This window comes from Peromyscus californicus, unplaced genomic scaffold, assembly GCF_007827085.1.
Source record: "Peromyscus californicus insignis strain IS unplaced genomic scaffold, ASM782708v3 Scaffold_8__1_contigs__length_139910024, whole genome shotgun sequence".
In the NCBI taxonomy this organism is placed as follows: domain Eukaryota; kingdom Metazoa; phylum Chordata; class Mammalia; order Rodentia; family Cricetidae; genus Peromyscus; species Peromyscus californicus.
Genome location: NW_026294606.1, coordinates 75,852,652 through 75,876,646, shown reverse-complemented (window position 1 = coordinate 75,876,646; position 23,995 = coordinate 75,852,652). Strand labels below are relative to the sequence as shown.

Genomic DNA, 23,995 nt, shown 5'->3' with positions numbered 1-23,995 from the left:
CTTAGTGCCCAGTACGCGTCTCCGGCAGGGACCGAACCCCCACACGCGGTGGCTGAGGACAAAGACTGGAGTCACCCTAGAAGACATTTAGGGGGAAAAAGGGTGAAGCACTGCTCGCCGCCGTCGTGAAAGCAGTTGGAGAGTAGGGCGATTTAGGGCGCACGCGCAGAGGATGCTGCTTCCGGTTTCCTGCCCCCACCTCTTAGCCCCCTCCTAGTCTTCCGCCCCACCAGACCAGCTCTTCCAGTAGCCCCGCCCCCCGATGCTAACCACGCCCCTCACAATAGGCCCCGCCCCCGACGGTCCTCTCCACCCCCCCCCCCACCTCCCCACCCCCACCCGTCCCGTTCTATTTAATTGTTGGATCGTCAGCGCTGCCGTCCCGCTGACGGCCAGCAGGGGGCAGAGTTCGAGCCTGCAACTTTTTCTTTTTCTTTTTTTTTTTTTTTTTTTCCCCTCCACGGCCCGCGGCCCCTCAGGGAGGCGGGCGGCGTGGGGGAGGGGAGGGCGGGGCGCGAGGCCACCGTTCGGCCGGCTGCGTGCGCTGCTTTCTGTTCGCGTCGGCGGAGGGGCCGCGACAACCGCATCAGAGCTGACGTGGGCGCGACGTGGGGCCGCCGCCGCCGCCGCCGCCGCCGCCGCCGGGTTGCCTGGGCGGCGGCCGTCAGGGCTCTGCGTCCCCACCTCCTCCCGTCCGTAATCAGTGACGAGGTCCGCTACGTAAACCCTTCGCGGCGGGTAAGTGGCGCGCCAGCCTCGCATCACAGCCCGCGGCGGGCGGCGGCTGCTCGGGACGCCGCGGCCTTCCGCCCGGCCTGCCTGCCCGCACCGCCGCCCGCCCGCCCGCTCGCGGCTCGCCACCGAGAGAGCTCACGAAAGTCCCGAGCGTGCAGCGGGCCGTCCGCGCTCGCCCGCCCTCTGCCGCCCTTCATCTTCGGTACCGGCGGGAAAGCCGGGCGGCCGCTCGGGCTCGACAGGCTGACGGGGAAAAGGGCGCCCAGAGGGCGTCGGTCCTGCTCGCCCCCAGCCCTGGGGCCGCCGTGGCGCCTTCGCCCCAGCCCTGGCGTCCGCGGTGTAGCTAGAGAAAGAACGTACCCCATGTCTTCAGAAAGCCAGGCGCAGGGACTCCACGATCGAGCCATCTGGTCCCCACACCCCGCAGAGCCGGGGTGCGGGGAGCGGCACCCCGAGTCGCAGTTGGGGCGGGGGTGGGGGGAAGGTCCCAGGGATCCTCTTCTGACTTGTTCAGGAGCGTCGACCCCTGACTCCCCAGACCCGCGGAGTAGGGGAGACAGACGCCTCCAGCGCAGCTCTTCTCCCTGTCGCCTGTCACACGTGTCTCCCGCCGCCAGCTTTACGGGGCAGGTCCCAGCACCCTCCCCGGGAAAGCCGCTGCTGTCTGCTCGCCGTCGCCCCAAAGTCAAGCTAGAGCCCCCTGTATCGGGCTGGCTTAGGTGACTGCCGGCTTTTCTGCGCAGTGTGAAGCGGGGCCGACCCGACTGCCCTCATCCAGCATCACATTAGTTAAGAATAATCTATGTTCGTGTTTTCTTTCACTCGGGTCACCACATCAAGCTGGTTTCCCTTCAGAAGATACCTGTTCTTTGAATCTCTGAACTTGAGACTCCTTCTCAAAGGAACAATGTGTTCAGACAACGTGTTTTGGCCAATAAATGTGATTATTTATCCGAAACTTAATTTTGAGAGAGGGTCTCAAGTAGCCCAGTTCCTTGAACTGGTTACGTAATGACTGACTTTGAACTAGTGATCCTCCTGCCGAGTGCTGGGGTTTTAGGAATGCACCATATTGTGTCAGTTTAACCAAACAAACTTCAGAGAGGTTTTAATCCTTCACCTGTGAATTGTAACTTTGAACTAATGATCCTCCTGCCAAGTGCTGGGGTTTTAGGAATGCACCATACTGTGTCAGTTTAACCAAACAAACTTTAGAGAGGTTTTAATCCTTCACCTGTGAATTGTAATTGGCATATTAAATACGGAAATGACACGAACTATCTTGGTGAAACTGTAAATAGATCACTGTAACTAGTGTTTTCCCAAGTGACAGTGCTTCATGTGTAATAATTTTGGAAGTGTGAAATTGTTACAGTGAAGTTACATGTATCTGTAAGATATGAATAAATTTTTAAATGTATAAACAGAGGAACTTTTAGTCTTTTTGCTTTTACATTGTTCCCAAAAGTTAATGAAATTCCCTCTACTGAAAATTTTTTATTTTATATATATATATATATATATAAATTTTGGTTTTTCGAGACAAGGTTTCTCTGTGTAACAGTCCTGGCTGTCCTGGAACTCACTTTGTAGATCAGGCTCGCCTGGAAATCATAGAGATCCACCTCCCTCTGCCTCCTGAGTGCTAGGATCAAAGGCATGCGCCACCACCACCTGGCTTGTACTGAGAAAATTTAACGTGCTAGAGGATAGGCTGTATTTTGATTTCCTACAGAGGTAAATAACTGCATGCTTGCACAGTCTTGCTTAGAATATAGCATATTATCAAAAAATTAACATATATAGGAATCCTGACCAAATCTTTACTAATATAAACATTTCTTGTTTTCTTTTTCATAACATAATCATCTGAGTAAATATTGGGTCATAAATTTGAGCCAGGTTATTGCTGAAGGTAGGTAGTCTACTGGGATGCTCTCAAATGTCCTGTCCCATTTAGATAGACTTCTTTAAATACTTTTTTGAAAAAAATTTAATTTTGAAGGTGTGTGTGTGTGTGTGTGTGTGTGTGTGTGTGTGTGTGTGTGTGTGTGAGAGAGAGAGACAGAGAGAGAGAGAGAGAGAGAGAGAGAGAGATATGCTATGTATATTTGGGTGTTCTCTGAGGCCAGAAAAGTGTGTGTGACCATCACTTGGAGCTGGAGTTAACAGTGATTGTGAACCGCCTGGTGTGGGTGCTGGGAACTGAACTTAGGTTCTCTGGAAGAAAAAGAAGTGTTCTTAATAGCTGAGCCGGTTCTCCAGTTCCATTTAGGTAGACTTTGTAAAAATGAAACTCAACAATGTGAACTCTTGCCAATGAGAGGCTTTAACTTTTAGAACAGTGTTAGAACCATTGGTTGATGGGAAAATAAACCTGAAGTAGCTGAAATTTCAAAGTGTATTTTTACTTTATTGAACTGATGAGTTTCATATATGGAAACAATTTTTGTTCTTTGTTTTGAGACAGGATCTCACTATGTGTCTCAGGATGTCCTTGAATTTGTCATCCTGCCTCAGCTTCCCCAAGTGCTGGGATTATAGGTGTGTGCCCCCAGACCTGACCAAAAGACAACTTTGAGAAGAAATACTAACATTGGATGTAGTTTCAATATTATCAGTGTAGGAACTTAAACATAGAGATGATAGGAAAATATCTCACCTATAACACAGTGGGCATAGATGAACACTTTACGTGGTTACATTAATAATTTCATTTAGTTCAGGGGTGTAACACTGCCTAGCATGGGAGCATTCCTTGTTTTCAGTCACCTGTACCACCTCCCACAAAGAAAAAGAATACATGAAGTTGTTTGTTTTGGTTTTTTGAGACAGTTTCTCTGTGTAGCCCTGGCTGTCCTGGAACTCACTCTGTAGACCAGGCTGGCCTCAAACTCAGAGAGTCCCCTGGCTCTGCCTCCTGAGTGCTGGGGTTAAAGGCATGTGCCACCATCACCCAGCAATATGAAGTTTTTAAACTGTGTTTTTCTACCATGACAACTGTATAGTAAGTAAGGAGTGGTATGTTTAAGACTAAAAGATTTCTTTGTTCTTGTTTTCTAATGCTGTTAAAGGACAAGGAAGAAAATCTTGGATAATTTTAGTAGGGATTTGTCTTTGTTTTGTTGAGACAGGCTGTTCTTCACCTTGAGATCCTCTTGCAGCTCAGAATAGAATATTATCTCAATTTATTTCTCTTTGATAATACAGTTTTATTTTGCTTGGAAATGTTGTCTTAGCTACTTTTCTGTTGCCATGGTAAAACACCATGACCAAGGCCTGTTTATAAAGGAAAGTATATAATTGGACTCGTGGTTCCAGAGGGTTAGAGCCCTTGCATCATGGTGGGGAGCATGGCAGCAGGCAGACAGACAGACAAACGTAGTGCTGTAGTGGTAGCTGACGACCTGGATCTGATCCACAAGCATTAGGCGGGGTGGGGGGCGGGTGGGGGGGGTGGAGGGGAGAGAAGAGAGAAGAGAGGAAGAGAGAACTGATTGGGAATGATGCGGGCTTTTGAAACATCAAAGCTCATCCCCAGTGACACACCTGGTCCAACAAAGCCACACCTCCTGATCCAGTGGTTTTCAACCTGTGGGTCATGACCCTTTTGGGGACTGTCGAATGACCCTTTCATAGGGGTCACATATCAGGTATCCTGCATATGAGATATTTTCAATTCATAACAGTAGCAAACTTACAATTATGAAGTAGCAATGAAGATAATTTTATGGTTGGGTATCACCACAACATGAGGAACTGTATTTTAAAAAAGATCGCAGCATTAGGAAGGTTGAGAACTACTGTCCTAATCCTTTCCAAATAGTTCCACCAACCACAGGCCAAGTATTCAAGTATTAGAGCCTATGGAGGCCATTCTCATTCAAACCACCACAAATGTTCTTAGAATCCCCTTTCTTCAATGATGAATAACAAATATCAAACCCTGGGCCTTGTGTGTACTAGGCAAACACCGTACCACTAAGCTGTAGTCTCAGCTTAGTTTGATAGGACGAAAGCCTCCAGCTTTGGAATTAGGACACCTTTATCATGTACAGTACTACTTACAGATGCTCTGGATACTTTTATTTATTTTTATGGTGTGTGTGTGTGTGTGTGTGTGTGTGTGTGTGTGTGTGTGTGTGTGCTGTTCACATGAGTGTGCAGTGTACTCGGTGTGTGTGCATTGCAGAGGCCAGAGCAAGACACAGAGTGTTGTCTATTGCTTTTTTGCTGTATTGCCTTGAGACAGGACCTATCATTGAGCTGGAAGCTTTCCATTTGAGCCAGGCTGGGTGGCCAGAGAGCTCTTGGCATTCCTATCTCTGCTCCCAAAGGTTGGGGATAATGGCTTGCAGAGTCACGCCTAACTCTTTAGGTGGGTGCTTGGAATTTGAACTTCTTATAGAGCAAGCATTCTTACCCTCAGAGCGATCTCTCTAGCCTAGTATGCTTTTATTTGTTTGTTTATTTTGAGGCAAAATCTCATGTTGCCCAGGCTAGACTCAACCTTCCTGTGTAGCTGAGGGTGGCCTTGAACTATCAGTCCTCCTGCTTCTACCTCTCAAGTGCTGGGTAGATCCTGCATTCTTAAAGTTGCCAAAGGGATTACATTTGGTTAGTCATGTTTCATTGCTTAGTTATTATTTAAATTTAAAAAAAGATTTTTATTTTATGTGTATGGATGTTTTGCTTACATGTATGTCTATGTACTACATGCATGCCAGTTACCCACAGAGGCCAGAAGAAGTTGTCTGATCCCCTGAAACTAGAGTTACAGATGGTTGTTAGCCACTGTGTGAGTGCTGGGAATGGAATCCAGGTCCTTTGCAAAAGCAACAAGTACTTTTAACCACTGAGTCATCTCTCCAGCCCCTTAGGTATTTGGTTCAGAAATACAAGCTAGAACCAAGCTAGGTAAGTATAATAATTGTTTAAATTCTTCTCTCTAAATACTGGCTAATTTAAGTATCTATTTTCCCATATTCATAGTATATTTTTATAAATTTTATTTTATGTGTATGGGTGTTTTGTCTACATGTGCTTACACCCCGCCCCTCCGTGTGTGTGTGTGTGTGTGTGTGTGTGTGTGTGTGTGTGTGTGTGTGTGTGAATGCGGTACAGAGTGATAGAGAATGCCAGGTGTTCTTACCACTCTGCACTGTCTCATATCCCCAGTTTTTTGGTTATGATAATTATAGTTTTGAATTCTTTTTCTTTTTTTTCTTTCAACAGTTTCTTGCAAAAACGATCTCAGCAGTACAATATTTAAAGATTCTACTTTTGGTATTTAACAAGGAATCAAACCCTAAAACTTGGGCTGTTTACATATGCTTTCTACAGTGCTCTTTACTTTTAGAATAATGCCCCCCCCAGTGTTTTGTACTTGTGTCTAACTATAGTATACACTCCCAAAGCAGAATTTAAAGAGTCATTATTAATTATGTGTATGTATATGGATCTTCATGTGGGTATATGAGTGTGAGAGCAGGTGTCAGAGGAGGCCAGAGCTGGCAGATCTTCTGTAGCTGGAGGTACAGATGGTTGTGAGCCCCTGCTGGATTTTGAACTTGGGCTCGCTGGAAGAAAAGCAAGTTGTTCAAAACTGTTGAGCTATCTCTCTAGCCTCCAAAAGTATAGTTTTTAAAGTCATTTTCAAAACATGTAGCTTAGTTTTCCGAGGTATAGCTCTCTTTTTAAATGATTTGATCATCTAATATACTGTTTTTTGTTTTTGGTTTTTTTGGAGCTGAGGATCGAACCAAGGGCCTTGTGCTTGCTAGGCAAGGGCTCTACCACTGAGCTAAATTCCCAACCCTAATATACTGTTTAACACAGTTCTAAAACTGCAACAGATGTGTCTAGCTTAATGAGGTCTGATGATAAACACAGTTCACTAGTTAAGCAAACATTGCTGCCACGCCTTTTGCTGGCTAGAGAACTACAGTAGTAGGTTTGGTAGAAGGAGTGGAGAACATCGCCTAATTGGCATTTTGATAATGGAAACTGACTAAGTTAGTTCTTATATTGTAAAATCATCTACAAACCTCTTTTTTTTTATTTCTTTTCTTTTTTTTTGGAGGTAGAATTTTACTATGTAGCTCTAGGTTAGCCTTAAACTCAGTTTTCCTTCTGAGTGCTGGGTTATGGGTTATGTGCTTTGTTAGAAGTTTCTTTATATATATATATATATAATTTTGTAGAAAGTTACATTGTGAAGTTAATTCAGTTAACCAAAGCATAGTACATGTTTATAATGTTCCACATATACATTTAGTACAGTTTTTTCTGCGATCTTCATGGATGTTAATGGGTGCTGATAGAGCATTGTAATTAACTGAAGCTTTTATACCAGGGAGTGAAAACAAAGCAACACATTGGTGATAGGCGTGATGAATGCCAGATGCTGTTTCTATCATCAAGACTTACATGATAAGTTTTCGTGGTTGTGGTACATGATTTCCCTACCAGATGTGTACAGAAATCCAGATCTAGGAAAAGGAAAGCTAATTTTTGTACTTAATATAAACTGTTATTTTCCTATTTTTTCCCAAATACTTATGACCAGCATTCAGGAGACTCAGGCTGGAGGATTACTGCCAGTTTGAGGGCAGTCTGAACTGCTTGAAATACCAAAAAACAAAACAAACAAAAAACTCAGACACAATTCCCCACCTAGGGGTGTAGTTTAGTGGTAGAGTACTTGCCTAACATGTATTAGGTCCTAGGTTTAATCTCTAGTACTACATGCACAATCACATATAAAAAACAATTAAAAATTTCAAATTATGCACTGTTGACACTGAAATAAACTGGGAACTCTGCTTCAACAACTCCTTACAAAGTCCTTCTGAGCCTAGGCGCCGGCCGTAAATGATGGAGTTGCATTTCTTAACCTCTCAGTTCCCTTCTAATGAGCTTTAAGTCTCCACACAAATCCCTAAAGTCAGTGTGCTTAGAACTTTGGATATTTGTCCGTAAGGTGAAGGGAACTATGCATGATTCCAGGTGAGGAAACAGCATTTCAAACAGTGCTGTGACCAAGTGAAGCGGATTACGGGAAGATGAGAGGTCTGAGTGAGGTGGGGGAAGGAAAGACTTACTTCCTCATGCCAGAAAATGACTAGGGTGCTACCTAAAAGTATGGACAGGGTGAACAGGGTTGAAGGGATGAAGACATTAGGAGATAGCACTATTGGGACTGAATAGCAATGCTAATCCCACATTCCAAGAACAGCGGGACATCTCATGTTCAGTGGTGTGGCTGGAGAGAATGGACTTAGGTAAGTGTCTCAGCTCACACAGCTCCTCCGGGGCAGAACGTCATTCAGGTCATACCCCATCAACTCGTCCGTCACTGTATTGAACTGGTCAGCCACATGTGTGCCTCAGGAACTGGAGGCACAGGTATGGTGTGAAGGGAGAGGACTGCAAGGCTGCCTGAGTCAGTCGTTCTGTCCGCCAGGGAGACAACTGCGGGGTGAGGAGGGAGGTCTGCTTCAGCTTTGAGCATTGTGTTTAAGACCTGTGAGCCAGTCACTGAGAGACACCTGGCAGCTTCTTGGAGACAGATGTTCAGAAGAAGTGTAGCTTGAAGTGAAATTTGGGACTCATCAAATAAAGATGAAATGGCCTAGGGAGTGTGTAGAGCATTGCTGTTCTGGAGGCCTGGGGAAATCTAACCTTTTTTGTTTGATTTCAGACAGAGTCTCACAAATAGCCCAGGCTTGCCTGGAACTTGCTACTTAGACCAGGCTAGCATTGAACTCACTGCCTTCCCAGTGTTAGAATTAAAGACATGCACCACCACACCCAGCTGGAATGCTAGATTTTTAAGAATGGATCAGCAGGTGTGGTTTATACAGGCTCATGTCTGTGAACCCAGCAGCAGTTGGAAAGCTGAGGTAGGAGGATCATCATGAGTTTGAAACTAGGCTAGGCTAGAGTGAGAGCCTGTTTCAAGTGTTTGTTTTGTGTATAGGTGCTTTGTTTGTGTCTGTGCCTTCGTGTTATGTGCATGCTTCAGATCCTCTGGGCCTGGAGTTATGGATGGCTGTGAACTACCATGTGGGTAGAATCCTGGCTCTCTGGAAGAGCAACTGGTGCTCTTAGCCACCAAGCCATCAGTCAAGCCCCAAGATGTTGTTTCAAAACAAAAATCAAGACAGAACAAAGGGCTAAGTAATTTGGAAGAAAAAGCAGAAAGTAGTGTTACAAAGACTTCAGGAAGGTTAGAATTTAAGGGAAGTGGGAAATGCTGAAGAGATATTGAGGATAATTGAGCCGAAAAAACATCTTATAGATTTGGCAAGTTGGCAGCCAACCAGAGATGGCATCTTAGAGAGAGGGTGGACTGAATCATTTCTGTGATAATTCTGTGCCAGAATCTAGTTTGTCATTGAGGCTAATCTTTTGACATGCTTGTGATGCCAGGAAGCTGGTCCCTTCAGTGCTGGTTGCCACTAGGAAGAAGAAGTGGGTGGCTATTCCTGAGTTTCACCGAATACCTTTTCCTCATTTTTTTTCTTTTTACTAGGTCATGTTTTTGTTGTCGTTTTGAGAATCAGTCTCACAGTGTAGTCTTAGCTGGCCTGGCACTTGCAATTAAACCAGAGTATCCTTGAGCTCACAGAGATCTGCTTGTCTCTACCTCCCAAGTGCAGAGATTTTTACTCCTCCCCTTACTTTAGAAACATTTGTAAGTTTTTCAGGCTGGGCATGGTGGCATGTATCTTTAATCCCAGCATACTGGAGGCAGGTGGATCGCTGTAAATTCAAGTCCAGCTGGTCTACATAGCAAGCTTCAGGTCTGCAAGGTCTACACAGTGAGACTTTGTTTCAACAACAAACAAGAGCTACAGAATATATTAGTTTTTCAGGATGGGCAAAATGGTTTAGTGGGTAAAAGTGCTTGCTGTCCACGCCTGATAATCTGAATTAAATCTCTGAATCTCACAGTGAAAGGAGAGAACTGATTCCACTTGTTCATATCCTCATTCATACAAAATAATAATACAACTAAAAATATAAAAAGATATTATTCACTGAATTAAAATATTGTATAGTGAAATACAGAAATTATCAGTTATTTTCTACTCTATCGTCTTATGATCATTATTGCTCAGATATTATTATCATTATTCTTTGTTTATATATCTGTTCCCCCTTTAGACTTCAGGCTCTTGGAGAGTAGAGTGTCTCCAGGAATTTGCATAAGAGCATGACATATAACAGATGCTGATTGGTATTTAATGAACCAATGATCACTATCCTTTCTCTTGGTTATAGGACTTTTTTTTTTCTTTACCCGGAGCTGAGGACCAAATCCAGGGCCTTGCGCTTGTTAGGCAAGCGCTCTACCACTGAGCTAAATCCCCAACCCCCGGTTATATGACTTTTAAAGAGGATAAAATATTTCCTTATGAAATGTTAGCATTATATAACTAACAGTAAGGTTTAATTTCAAGGAATGGCACCCTATCTTTTTAAATTAAAACTTTATTATTATTATTATGATGATGATGATTATTGTGTGTGTTGGGGAGCTTGTATGCCATGTTTTTAGATTAGAGGACAACTTTGTCCAAGTTGGTTCTCTCCTCCCTTTACGTGGGTTCTAGGGACTGAAGTCCGACCACCAGGCATATATATCTTGTCAGTCTTTGATTTTTTTTAAAGATTCACTTATTTTTAGTTTATATGTATAGGTGGTTTGCCTGCAGGTATGGCTGTGCATGCAGTGCCTGGGGGGTTCAGAAGAGGGCATTGGCTTCTCTGGAACTGGAGTTACAATTGTTAGCCACTGTGTAGATGCTGAGAAACAAATCTGGGTCCTTTGGGAGAGCAAGTGTTCTTAACTGATGAGCCATCTCTCCAGTGGCTCCCTTCAGTCTTTTTAATGCAAAGTATCTTGTAGTTCAAGCTGACCTTGAACTCCCTGTGTAGCCAGGGATGATCTTGAACTCCTGATACCCCAGCTTCAACCTCATGAGTGCTGGGATTACAGGTGTATTCGAAAGGGTGGCAAGCCTGCCTGTTGTCTACAGTTTCAAAAAGAGGCCCAGTTGGGGAGGAGTTCTGGCAGCTAAACCCTGCGTTTCTGGCATTCTTTCCAGCTCTGAGATGAAATCTTATACACTCTGGTCTTTTCTTTACCAGTTTTGCCTCATTTTACAATGTCAATTGTTGAGAAGTAAAAACTGGTAAAATTAAAAAAAAGATTTATTATGCTGAGTGTACCCCTTTAATTTCAGTACTTGGGAAGCAGAGGCAGGCAGATCTCTGTGAGTGTCAGGCCAGTTTGATCACCTCTGTGAGTTGCAGGCCAGCTAGAGTTGCATAGTGAAACCGTGTCTAAAAAAAAATTAGTCTTATTTATGTGTCTCTGTGTGAGTATGTACATATGTGTGCAGCTGATAGTAGAGACCAGAGGAGAGCACTGGATAAATCCCTTGGAGCTGGAGTAACAGGCAGTTGTGAGCCACCCAATGGGCAGGAACCAAACTGAGGTCTTTGGAAGAGTACAAGTGCTCTTTAATCATTTCACAGTTTTCGAGGTTTCCCCTCCACCCCACCCCCCTTTTAAAAATGTTTTGAGACAAGGTTTCTCTGTGTTACAGTCCTGACTGTCCTGGAACTCTCTCTCTAGACCAGGCTGAACTCACAGAGATCCACCTGCCTATGCCTGGGATTAAAGGTGTGTGCCACCACTGCCTAGCCTTTTTTTTTTTTTTTACAGTTATTTTGTGTGTGTGTGTGTGTGTGTGTGTGTGTGTGTGTGTGTGTGTGTGAATGTATGTATGTATGTGTGTGTACATGCATGTTTGCATCTGTGGATGCCTGAAACAAGGCACATGTGGAGGTCAGTGGGAGTCTGTTCTCTTCTATCTTTGCGTGGGTTCCAGGGATTGAATTTAGGCTATGAGGCTTGGCAGCAAGTAGCTTTACCAGATGAGCCTTCTTACATGCCTCTAAAAATATTTTAATTACTTAGGTACCAGCCTCTTTGTTTGTTTGTTTTTTCCTAGATAGGGTTTCTTTGTGTAGCCCTGGCTATCCTGGAAATCTCTCTGTAGTAGTCTCGAACTCAGATCTGTCTGGGATTAAAGGCATGTGCCACCACCACCTGAGTTTTTTTTTTCTTTTCTTCTTTTCTTTTCTTCTTTTTTCTTTTCCTTTCCCTCCCTGCCTTTCCCTTCCTCCCTCTCCCCCTCCCTCTTTTTCTTTGATTTTTCAAGACAGGGTTTCTCTGTGTAACCCTGGGTATCCATACCAGCCTTTTAAAGTGGACTGAAAGGAAGTGTTTTAGATGAATTGGTAGTTTGGAATGCAAGCTGGGCCTGCTGGAACACACCTTTAGTCCTAGCACTCAGATGCAGAGGTAGGAGGATCTCTGTGAGTTAAAGGCCAGCCACGGCGGACTAGTGAGACTGCTTCTCAAGAGAAAATAAAATTCTTTGACAAAACTCAACTTTGAATTTAAGGTAAAAGTGGCTGAAAAATTTGATGTAATGGAGTGAAATTTAAGAAAACAATAAATTCAGTCTGGAGAGATGGTTCCAGCAATTAAGAACACATACTACTCTTCAGAGGACCCAAGTTCAAGTCCAGCACCACATCCAGGGGATCTGACACCTCTGGCCTCTGCAGGCATCTATACTCTCAAGTGGGGATGGACACACACACTTAAAAAATTAAAAAATAATAGAAATAAATCTCTAAAAAAAGAGAAAACGATGAAATCATTAAGTTTACAAAGCTGTCTTTGCCTTTGTAAATAGTGGATAACTGAGTGCTGTACTGTGTGTTGGGTTAGGTAGTACTGTATTTAATCCAGTGGTTCGAATCTGAGAAACAGCCATTGTAAGTCTTAGGACTCTTCCTTCTAGGAAGAGAAGAACACTGAATATTAAATTGATAAGGTTTTTTTTTTGTGGTTGTTTGTTTTCTTAGATGGTCTCACTATGTAACTCTGGGTGGTCTGGAACTCATACAGTTCTGCCTACCTCTGCTTCTCAAATGCTAAGATTAAAGATATGTGCCACCATATCTGACATAAATTGATAATTCTGAAGAATAATTACAGAGTCCTTTTCAGCCTTTAATTCTGTTTTTTAGTTTTAAAGAAACTAGACTACTTACCAAGTATAGGGGTGCACACCTCTAATCCCAGCACTTGAGAAGCAGAGGCAGCTAGATCTCTGTGAGTTTGATACAGGCCAGCCAGGACTACATAGCAAGTTTCAGGCTAGCCAGGGTTACAAAAAGTAAAACCGTGTCTTAAAAAATAAATAAAATAAGTAAAAAGGAGAGAAAGGAAGGAAGGAAGAAAGAGAAAGAAAGAAAGACAGAAAGAAAAAGAAAGAAAGAAAGAAAGAAAGAAAGAAAGAAAGAAAGAAAGAAAGAAAGAGAAAGAAAATATTTTTTCTGGCTCAGTTTTGAGAATTTAATTTTTTAAAAATAAAATATTATGACCTAATTCAACATTGTAATTTTACTGCAGGATAAATAAAGAAGAAAACAGGGAAGGAGCAAAGCATTGGTTACACATGTAATAATAATGAGCAAATGTGGCAGGAAAAAGTATATGAGGACAAATGTAAGGTAGGTGGATATGTTTTCCTATTCTTTGGGAGGTCTGCATGCGTGCATGTATTTCATTTATGTTGTGACTGTATGTACTCATATCACTCAGCCATCCAGCTAAGGCCTTCAGGTTTTAAAATGTACTCTGCAGAGCAGGGCTTGAAGCTGAAATGGGTCTTCACATTTGGCTTTTGCTGAGTTTTGATGACATCTTCACCTCAAAATAGACATGCCCGTCTGGATGTGCATGGCTGAGGGGAATTATAGAATTAAAGAGTTCTCAGAATTTGAGGCATCTTGTAGTCGGAAGTTTTCTCCCTTGCTATTATGCTTTGAAAAGGAGAGGAGAATCTCCAGAGTGTTTTACAAATCAAATCTTCAAGTTTTCTTTTAATTATCCTCGGAAAACACTGTTTCATCAGTTAGATCTATCTCTAACAAGAAAATAATTTTTCTGTGCCTTTTGGTAAAGCTACTTGGAAACAGGAACACACTTTGGCCTGGAGATGCAGCTTGGTTGATGGGAGTGCTGTCCTAGCAGCACAGAGCCCCAAGTTCCAGTCCTAGCAGCAGATTAAGTGGGCATGGTGGTGTGGGCTGTAAGTCCCAGCGTTCTAGCTGTATGGATAAGGGAATGAGGAGTTCACAGTCATTTGGGGCTACATAACAAGTTTGAGATCAGTTTGGGCTGAGATCTAATCTTAAAAGAAAAAAAAATTAATGAGGTTTTTTTTCTTCCAATTGTATTATATTTTAAGAACAGATGAAAAATATCTCAAGGGCAATTTAGTTGTTTACCAGTCTGTTTTTATAAATTGGAAAGACCCCAGACTACAAGTTTACTAGTTAATTATAGTTTTAAAACTGTCTTATTTTTCGATTAGAATTTTTGGGCTGTGCTTCCTTTTCTCTTCTTTGATCCTAACTTAAGAATTGTTTCCTGGGTGCCCATGATAGCACTTATTTAAAATGTTTTTCCTTTTTCCCATTCTTTTTCTTGCCTATATAACCTTGAATATGCTGCTTGTGTGGGCCCGTCCTCAGCAGATGTCATAATTTCTGCCTGTGTTCTCAAAGCATTTCATATATATCATACTTCACATAGTTTAAAAAGTTCCACCGGGCGGTGGTGATGCACTCCTTTAATCCCAGCACTCAGGAGGCAGAGCCAGGCGGATCTCTGTGAGTTCGAGGCCAGCCTAGTCTACAGAGTGAGTTCCAGGAAAGGCACAAAGCTACACAGAGAAACCCTGTCTCGAAAAACAAACAAACAAACAAACAAACAAACAAACAAACAAAAGTTCCTTGTCCTTGGCTTTGTGGTAGGACTGTATCCCAACACTTGGGAGGCTAGACTCACAAGTTCAAGGCCTGCCTGGCCTAGATAGTAAGATCCCATCTCAAAACTAACACCTCACCCCCAACACCTTCCACACACACAGCAGATACTGTTGATGAAAGGCAATAAGAAAAGAGATAAAATATTGGAACTGTTAAAGGAAGGACATTTTTCATAGTAGACTATAGGTTTTTATTTTGATACAATTACTCTTAAATTGTCATGATCAGATATTTAAGTATGAAAATGACCTTGTAGTATAGACTACAGTAGACAAATGTGAGAGTGGAAGCTTGGATTCAGGTAATGGCTATTGAAAAGCCAAAACAGTGAAAGACCTAGATGAAAGATTTGTAGAATCTGGTAATAACTTAGTCTGGTAAAAACAGTTGGTAAATACATTACTATTTTAATTTAGCTTTATTTTGTCTGCATTTTATTTCTCTCTTATTGGGGCAGTATTTTTAGATTGGCTGTCTTTCAGTCCATCTAGGCTTGCCTCAAACTCACTATGTAGTTGAAACTGATCTTGAGCTTTTGATCCTACTGTGAATTAGAGGCATTTGATACTTTGCCTGGTATATTTGTTACTTTTTGTTGCTGTGATAAAACACCATAACCAAAAACTGCTTTAGGAAGACAGGTTATTCTGGCTTGAGATTCCGGAGGGTTAGAGTCCATAATTGGGGGCGTGGGGATGGGCACAGCAGCAGGCAGCTAGAGAAGAAAGCTGAGAGATCACATTTTGAAGTTTGGGTTGTGAGTCTAGCCTTTAACAGGTGAACCATCTCTCCAGCCCGAGAGATCACATATTTATTCACCTACAGGAAGCAGAGAACAAACTGGAAGTGGATAGAGGGTATATATTCTCTTTCTATAGCAAGGCTCTACTTCCTAGAGGTTTCATAACCTCCCTAACAGCTCCACCAGCCAGGGACCAAGTGTTTAAATATTTGAGTCTATGGGGGACATTACCCATTCAAACCACTGCATCTGGCTTTTATGTTTCTCTCTTTTTTTTTTTTTTTCTCGAGACAGGGTTTCTCTGTGTAGCTTTGCGCCTTTCCTGGATCTTGCGCTGTAGACCAGGCTGGCCTCGAACTCACAGAGATCTGCCTGGCTCTGCCTCCCGAGTGCTGGGATTAAAGGCGTGCGCCACCACCGCCCGGCTTATGTTTCTCTCTTAATAGAATAAAACTTCTTGTAATATGGTGTACCTTGTAGAAAGATACCATATAGAAACCATTAACATAAAATGAGTTCAGAAGTGAAAACATAACAAAAGTAAGTTATTCCTTGAGAAATGACTTTTCTCCTCTTAATAACTGAGGGTCTGATGTAGCTAGAATTTTCCTGCCTTGCCCACAGTCAGGACAAATCTCTCTCACCCGCCAGTCCCACAGCCGCTCAGACCTAACCAAGTAAACACACAGAGACTTACATTGCTTACAAACTGTATGGCTGTGGCAGGCTTCTTGCTAACTGTTCTTATATCTTAAATCAACCCATTTCTATTAATCTATAAGTTGCCACGTAGCTCGTGGCTTACTGGTATCCTAACAAGTTGCTTCTCATCACGGAGGCTGGCAGCATTTCTCTGCCTCAGCCTTCCACTTCCCAGAATTCTCTTCTCTGCTTGTCCCACCTATACATCCTGCCTGGCTACTGGCCAATCAGCATTTTATTTATACAGAGCGATATCCACAGCAGTCTGAGGATGTAGCTCAGTGGTAGAGCACTGCCTAGCATGTATACAACCCTGGGCTCCCCATCCCAGAACTGCAAATTAGATGAATGAATGAGTAAATCAATAACTCGGAAGCTGAAGGAAGGTGCTCACTTCTTACTTATTCTACTTTTCTGGGAGACTTATCTTCAGAAACTGCTTACTGCCAACAGAGCCAGGTACATGATTATAACACAGTGTAGACAATGGGGAAGGAAATCTTTCACATCATATCACAGTAGAAAGCAGATATATTAGGTCCTTAGAATTACTGATGCTGAACCTTTCCTGTAATATTTCATCTAATGTTATTCATTCATACTAAACAGAACACTTATCAAGAAGATGATTAGTAATTGTTTCAAGTCTTAAAAAATTATGTTTGGGGTGTGTGTGTGTGTGTAGGTCAGACGACCGCTTATTTGTGTCAGGTTTCTTAGTCTACCACAAGGGTCCCAGGGATTGAACTCAAGTCATCAGGCTTGGCAGCAGACACTAAACAGCCAATTCCCATAGAATACATTACAGTACTCCCTTAGCCCCCTTTGTGTTTACTGAGCAGAGAATTAAGACTCCATTACTGAACTTACTTTGTTTACCCCCTTTTTCTTTTTCCTTATTCTCTCTCATATAATACATCCTGACTGCAGCCTTCCCGTCCTGTTCATACCCATCCCACTAGATTCACTGCTTCTCCATTTCCCTTCAGAAAAGCGCAGGCCTCCCAGGGATGTGAACAGAACATGACATACATAACAGGATGCAGTAGGACTAGGCACAAACCCTCATATCAGAGCTGGTTGTGGCAACCCAGTAGAAGGAAAAGGCTCCCAAGTGCAGGCAAAAAAGTCATAAACACCCCCACTCCCACTGTCAGGAGTCCCACCAAAAACCCAAGCTAAATAACCACAGCATGTATGCGGAGGGCCTCACACAGACCAATGCAGGCTCTGTGATTAGTGCTCTCTTCTCTGTGAGCCCCTATGAGCCCTGCTTAGTTGATTCTGTGAGCCGTGTTCTCCTGGTTTCCTTAGCCTCTCTGGCTCCTACAATCCTTCCTCCCTCTTCTGTGGGGTTCCCCAAGCTCTGCCCAATGTTTGGCTGTGGTCTCTGCATCCGCTCTCATCAGCTGACAGAAGAAACCTCTCTGATGATGACTGGGCTAGGCACTGATCTATAAGTATAGTAGAATATTGTTAGGAATCATTTCATTGCCTTTTTTTTTTAAATGACAATAGTGTTTGGTTTTACCCTATGTCGCTGGGCTATTCAGCTTCCAACTCCTGGCTATCTAGGCAATGTCAGGCATGGGCTCTCTCTCAATGGGTTGGACCTCAAGATAAACCAGTCTTTAGTTGGCCACTCCCACGAACTTTGAATCACTATTGCCCCAGCACATCCTGCAGGCAAGACTGTGGGTCGAAGGTTTTGTTGGCTGGGTTGGTGCCCCAGTCCCACCACTGGAAACCTAGCCTGGTTACAGAAGATGGTTGGTTCAGGCTCCATATCCTCCATTATTAGGAGTCTCACTAGGGTCACCCTCATAGGTTCCAGGAAGTTTCCACTGCACTAGGTTTCCACATCACCCCCTAAATGCCCACCCATTCCAGTTGTCTCTTCCCATACTCTCTCCCTCCGTCCTTCCCTTTCTCTCCTGATGCATCCTGTTCTCATCCCCACCTGCCCCCAGGCCACCTGAAAAATCTATGTTAATTTCCCCTTCCCAGGAAGGTCCATGTGTTCCCCTAGAGCCTTCCTGATTACTTAGCCTTTTGGGGTCTATGGATTATAGCATGATTATCATTTTCTTAACAGCTAATGTCTACTTATAAGTGAGTATATACCATGTTTGTTTTTCTGAGTCTGGGTTACCTCACTCACGATGATTTTTTTTCTAGTTCCATGCATTTGCCTGCAAATTTCATGATGTCATTTTAACTGCTGAGTTAATGGAGTTTTAACTCCATTGTGTAAATGTACCACATTGTTTTTTATCCATTCTTTAGTTGAGGAACATCTAGGTTGTTTCCAGTTTCTGGCTATTTTGAATAAAGCCACTATGAACATAGTTGAGCAAGTGTCCTTGTAATTGGATAGAGTGTCCTGTAGGCAGAGTTTTCCTGTCCCATAGCCACTCTCAAATAAACACACTGAGGCTTATATTAATTACAAATGCTCTGCCAATAGCTCAGGCTTGTTACTAACTAGCTTTTACAACTTAACCCATTTCTATTAATCTGTGGGCTGCCGTGAGACTCATGACTTTTACCTCTATCCCATTTTGTGTGTCTGACTCATTATTTTCCATCTAACTGGTGACTCCTCTGACTCTGCTCTTCCTCATCACATTATTCTCATTTTGGCTTTCCCACATAAGCTTATCCTGTTCAGCTATTGGCGAGTCAGCTTGTTTATTAACCAATTATAGCAACATATATTCACACAGTGTACAGAAGGATTATTCCACAGCATTTCCCCCTTTTGTCTAATTAAAAAGGGAGATTTTAACTTTAACATATATACAACAGAAGTTATATACAACAGAAACAGTTATTAAGTAAGAATTATACCAACAATGTCTAGCCTTTTATTTGGCAAAATTAGAGAAAATACTATTTATTTTATCTTAGTGAGTCTAAAGTTTTATACCTAATTTGCTTTCTATCATAATTAAAGAAAACTATAAGTTTAACTACTTAGTTTTTAACTCCATCAAAGACCTCAAAAGATGAAATGTTACCTAATGACAGGGACATCAGGCTTTCTGGTCACTCAAAGTTCCTCTGTAATGCTGGGGCATCCAATTCTGGCCTACAGGCCTAGCATATCTGACAGACTTTCCTGTGAAGCAGGAAATTTTGAAGGACTGTCCTACCTTGTCTTGGAGAAGTTTGGCAATCGCCTTTCTTGCATCCTGCTGATTCAGTTTGGACAGTATGTTGTCAGCAATTGAGGTAAGGGCAGTTTTTTTTTTCCCCAAAATGGCTAGCTTTTGCCATAAAGAAAACAAACTCCATATGGAATTTCTTTGATGCCTCTCATCTTCTCTGAAGTAGATTGGTACTGCTAGGACCAGATGTGTCTTACTGTCATGAAAAGCCGTAGGTTATTAAACATATTAAATACCATATTTTATAGGTCTTTGAAGTGTTTGAACACCATCTGTATATCTAAATACATTTGTAGCCAGGTGGTGGTGGTGCACGCCTTTAATCCCACCACTTGGGAGGCAGAGCCAGGTGGATCTCTGTGAGTTCGAGGCCAGCCTGGTCTACAGAGTGAGATCCAGGACAGGCACCAAAACTACAAAAAGAGAAACCCTATCTCAAAAAACCAAAAAATAAATAAATCTGTATGACCTTGAAAACATGCCTAACATGACTATAAGTTTGACTATTAATCTGTATTTCTTAATTTTACATTACATTTTTAAATGAGCTGCATAAGCATAATACTTTAAACAAGAGTAGAAATATACATACAGTATAACAAAATTAACTTTAAATTTGTATCAATAAACCAAAATCCATACCAATGTAAAATATTTAAGACTAATAGTTTTCTTTTTGGATTAAAGTAGATTTAATAATTTACCCTTTTATCCCATCATTTCTGTATCCCCCTTTTTTCTTTTCAGGCTGAGATCCTTGAATCTAATCTCTTTTGTTTAGCTTTTTCCCTGACCATTACCAGTAATGACTTGTAGCCAACCCCCATAGATGATAATAAATATCCACAGCCCATGTTTTGGGGAATGTGGGCATTGTTCTCTAGACTACTTCCTGTTGTTTGAGGCACTGGTAATCTTTGGACCCTGAGAAAATTTAGTATAATGGTTAAGTCTTGGCTGGAGTAGTCTGTGCGGCTGGATCATCTCAGCCAGCAACCTTGAAGCTGTTCTGGATGTAGAACTTGGAGGAAATTGTAACAGAGGTGCTCTGAGATGTTGGATCATCTAGGTCATCCAATTTTATTAGTGTTTGGTCTTCTTGTTCTGAAAAATATATAAACTGCTAAAGGTAACATACATTTTTGTATTAATACAAGTATAAACTGTGTGTTGTACACAAGCTACCCAAAGATGATTTTTTGTTTTATGTTTGAGCAGGTAAAAATATACATCATGTGTCTTATAGTTCTTCTAGGTTTATTTACTTATTTTTTTATGTCTGTAGCCAGGATTTCAGGGGGTCTTCCCCGATCAAACTTGATTGTCTTTAACCTGGAATGAACCCACAGCTTTATATCTCCTGTGGAAATAAAAGCATAACCTCTCCTGTAAAGCAACCAACTTTTTTTTTTTTTTCCAAGACTGGGTTTCTCTGTGTAGTTTTGGTTCCTGTCCTGGATCTCGCTTTGTAGACCAGGCTGGCCTCAAACTCACAGAGATCTACCTGGCTCTGCCTCCTGAGTGCTGGGGTTAAAGGCATGTGCCACCACCACCCGGCAAAGCAACCTACTTTTTGATTTAAATTTTGAAGTCAAGATATTTTAAAAATATATAGGTTGGTTGACTCTAGCAGTTTTCATAATGCAGTGTCTCTTAGCTAAAAAATTCAAAGACAACACAATAACACACTGGAGCCAGAAATTTATACACAGAGAAATACTCTGTGTATTTCCCATATTTACATGTTTTTTAATGTTTATTTTTAAACACACTATAACCCATTTAGAGGTTTTTTTCCCATCTGAATTTGTTTTTACTGTGTATCTGTTACCTTTTCTGTCTGCATGAGCAAAACCCCTAAACCCTCCATGCAGCTTGCAGCTGGGACACCTCTCTATACTGCGGTCTGTGTGAGATACTATAGGAAGCCCACCATGTGTCTGCACATGTGTCAGCACAGCTCATGGTGTGCCGGCAGTAGCCAGGACAGGCATCTCTGTACCACAGCAGGCGTGAGAGACCTAAGACTAGGAAGTCACATCTGGCTCAGTTTCTGTGCTTTTAGAACCTTTTTTAAAAGCTTTATGTAGATGTACGTGGCCCTGGATGTTGTGCGCCATTTGCAGGTGGAGTTTTCCTGTTCCACAGCCACTCTTAAATAAACACACTAGGCTTATATTAATTGCAGATGCTCTACCAATAGCTCAGGCTTGTTACTAACTAGCTCTTACAGCTTAACCGATTTCTATTAACCTGTGTGCTGCCCTGGGACTCATGGCTTTTACCTCTATTCCATTTTGTGTGTCGATTTGTTCTCTGGCTGGCTGGTGACTCCTCTCTGCCCTTCCTCATCCCATCATTCTCAGTTGGCTTTCCTGCCTAATTTTATCCTGTTCAGCTATTGGCCAGTCAGCTTGTTTATTAAACCAATGATAGTGACATATATTCACACAGTGTACAGAAGGATTATTCCACAGCAGTGTCCTTTGGGTATATGCCCAGGAGTAGTATAGCTGGATCTTGAGGTAGATTGATTCCCAATTTTCTGAGGAACCATCATATTGAATTCCATAGTGGCTATACAAGTTTGCACTGCCACCAACACTGGAGGGGTGTTCCCCTTGCTCTGTATTCTCACCAGCATGAGCTGTCACTTGTGTTTTTGATCTTAGCCATTCTGACAGGTATAAGATGGAATCTAAAAAGAAAGAAAGAAAAGGGTAGTATAGATAGCTGCCAGAAGTGAATATCAGAAAGCTAGGTAGAAGCAGTAGCCGGTGTTTCTAGATCCTTCAGTTATTGCTGTAATGTATTTTTCTTTTTGTCTTTTAGGCAAATGACCATGGAAACAGTTGAATCACAGCAGGATCGAAGTGTAACACATTCTGTGGCAGAGCGCAGCTCTGCTCATATGCAGACTGGCCAAATTTCTGTTCCTACTCTAGCTCAGGTAGGCCGCAGGCAGGCACTGATGAAAGTTAAAATAAATAGAAATAAGAATTGTGTGAATATTTTTCACTTATCTTAAACAGCCCATATTTGTTTATTTGACTTTGATAAGATATTTTTGCATTGTAACATGTGTTTGATAGTACCCTGACATCCACTGCTCCCAGCACTATAGGAAGGAAAGAGAAAGACTCCTTTGTACCATGTAAATTCCAAGTTATTACTTGACTGGTTTGCTAATTCCAAATATATACAGTTCTAATATCATAGTTATAAAGTTGGTGGGAATTTTCTATTTGCCCATTGTGTATTTAGTTTGATCTTTATTTTCCTATCAGTCAGGTTATGAATTTTATTAGTTCTTTGAGAATTTGTACACCATATTTTGATCATATTCACCCCTCTTCAACTCCTCCAGTTCCATCTCCATTCCATATCTTCCCAACATTATGTCCCCCCCCCCCCCCCTTTTATTTTTTGTTGGAGCTGAGGACCGAACCCAGGGCCTTGCACTTGCTAGGCAAGCGCTCTACCACTGAGCTAAATCCCTAACCCCCATGTCCACTTTTTATAATTATTATTTTTTCTTTTTGAGACAGGATCTCACTCTGTAATCCTGGCTGGCCTGGAACCCACCATGTAGACCAAGCTGGCTTGAACATACAGAGGTCCACTTGTCTCTGCCTCCTGAGTGCTGAGATCAAAGTCCTCTGTACCTTGACCAGTTGTGGGTCTCTATATTGATTTCCATGTATTGCAAACAGAAGCTTCTCTGATCAGGATTGAGAGATCCATTAATTTATGACTATAATGATAAGTCATTAGGAGTCAGTTTAATACCATGTCCATTTAACAGTATAATGGTACTAGGTTCTTCCTAGGTACTGTGATCTATTAGCCATAGGCTCTTGGCCTGACAAAGGTTCTAGGTATGGCTTTCAACTTATTCAGCAGACCTTAAATCTAACCAGAAAGTGGCTGGTTGATTCTATGATGTTTATGATACTATTATACCAGTGGACATATCTTGTCAGTGCAGTCATTATTGTAGCTTGCATGGTTTACAAGTGGCTATGACTGAGGATTATTTTTCTCCTCTAGTAGCATGAATAGCACCTTACTGCATTATGGAAGCTAGCCAGTAGGGATAAAACTTTCAGGTCACTACTAAATTGATAATCTCTATGTTCTATGACTCTGGTATGTGCATTTTTAGCAATAGAGTCTTACTGTCAAGTTTCAGAGGGTAACTGATAACATTAGCAGTAGTAACCTATAATATGTGGGGGTCTATTGAACCTTACTGATCAATAACTCAAAAAGAGATAATCCATTCTTAGTTTGGGGGTTATTTTCATTATTGTTCTATTGCTGTGAAGAGACACCATGACCAAGAAAACTTATTGAAAGTATTTAATTGAATTAATTGGGAGTTTGCTTACAGTTTTAGAGGGTTAGTCCATGAACATCTGGCAAGAAGCATGGTGGCAGGCTGGCAGGCATGGTGTTGAAGCTGTAGCTGAGTGTTTTATATCCTGATCTGTAGGCAGCAGACCGAGAGCGAGACCGGCCTGGCATGGACTTTTGAAACTTCAAAACCTACTCCCACTGACACACCTCCTCCAACAAGACCACACCTCCTAATCCTTCTGCTTACTGTTCTAGTTTGCAAAGTGAACCTGGGAAAGTGGGGCCTAAAAATGAGGCAGATTAAAGTCTTATGCAATAGCCAACTTTATTCAGAGCATCAGATAATTTATATTCTGATGGT

General features: G+C 42.1%; 1 protein-coding gene across 11 annotated transcripts in view; it reads left to right on the top strand.

Moving 5' to 3' along the window:
* Positions 1-595: 595 nt before the first annotated feature.
* Positions 596-23,995, top strand: part of Crem (cAMP responsive element modulator) — a 79,904-nt gene continuing 56,504 nt past the window's right edge. For 3 of the 11 annotated variants that reach the window (XM_052729533.1, XM_052729529.1, XM_052729526.1), the window contains exons 1-3: positions 598-738; positions 13,238-13,338; positions 22,108-22,225. In XM_052729533.1, the coding sequence (XP_052585493.1) occupies positions 13,295-13,338; positions 22,108-22,225 (162 nt within the window). In that variant the 5' untranslated portion in view covers positions 598-738; positions 13,238-13,294. Of the gene's footprint in view, positions 739-13,237; positions 13,339-22,107; positions 22,226-23,995 lie in introns of those variants that run through there. The other 8 variants (XM_052729532.1, XM_052729531.1, XM_052729543.1 and 5 more) reach the window with 6 other exon arrangements.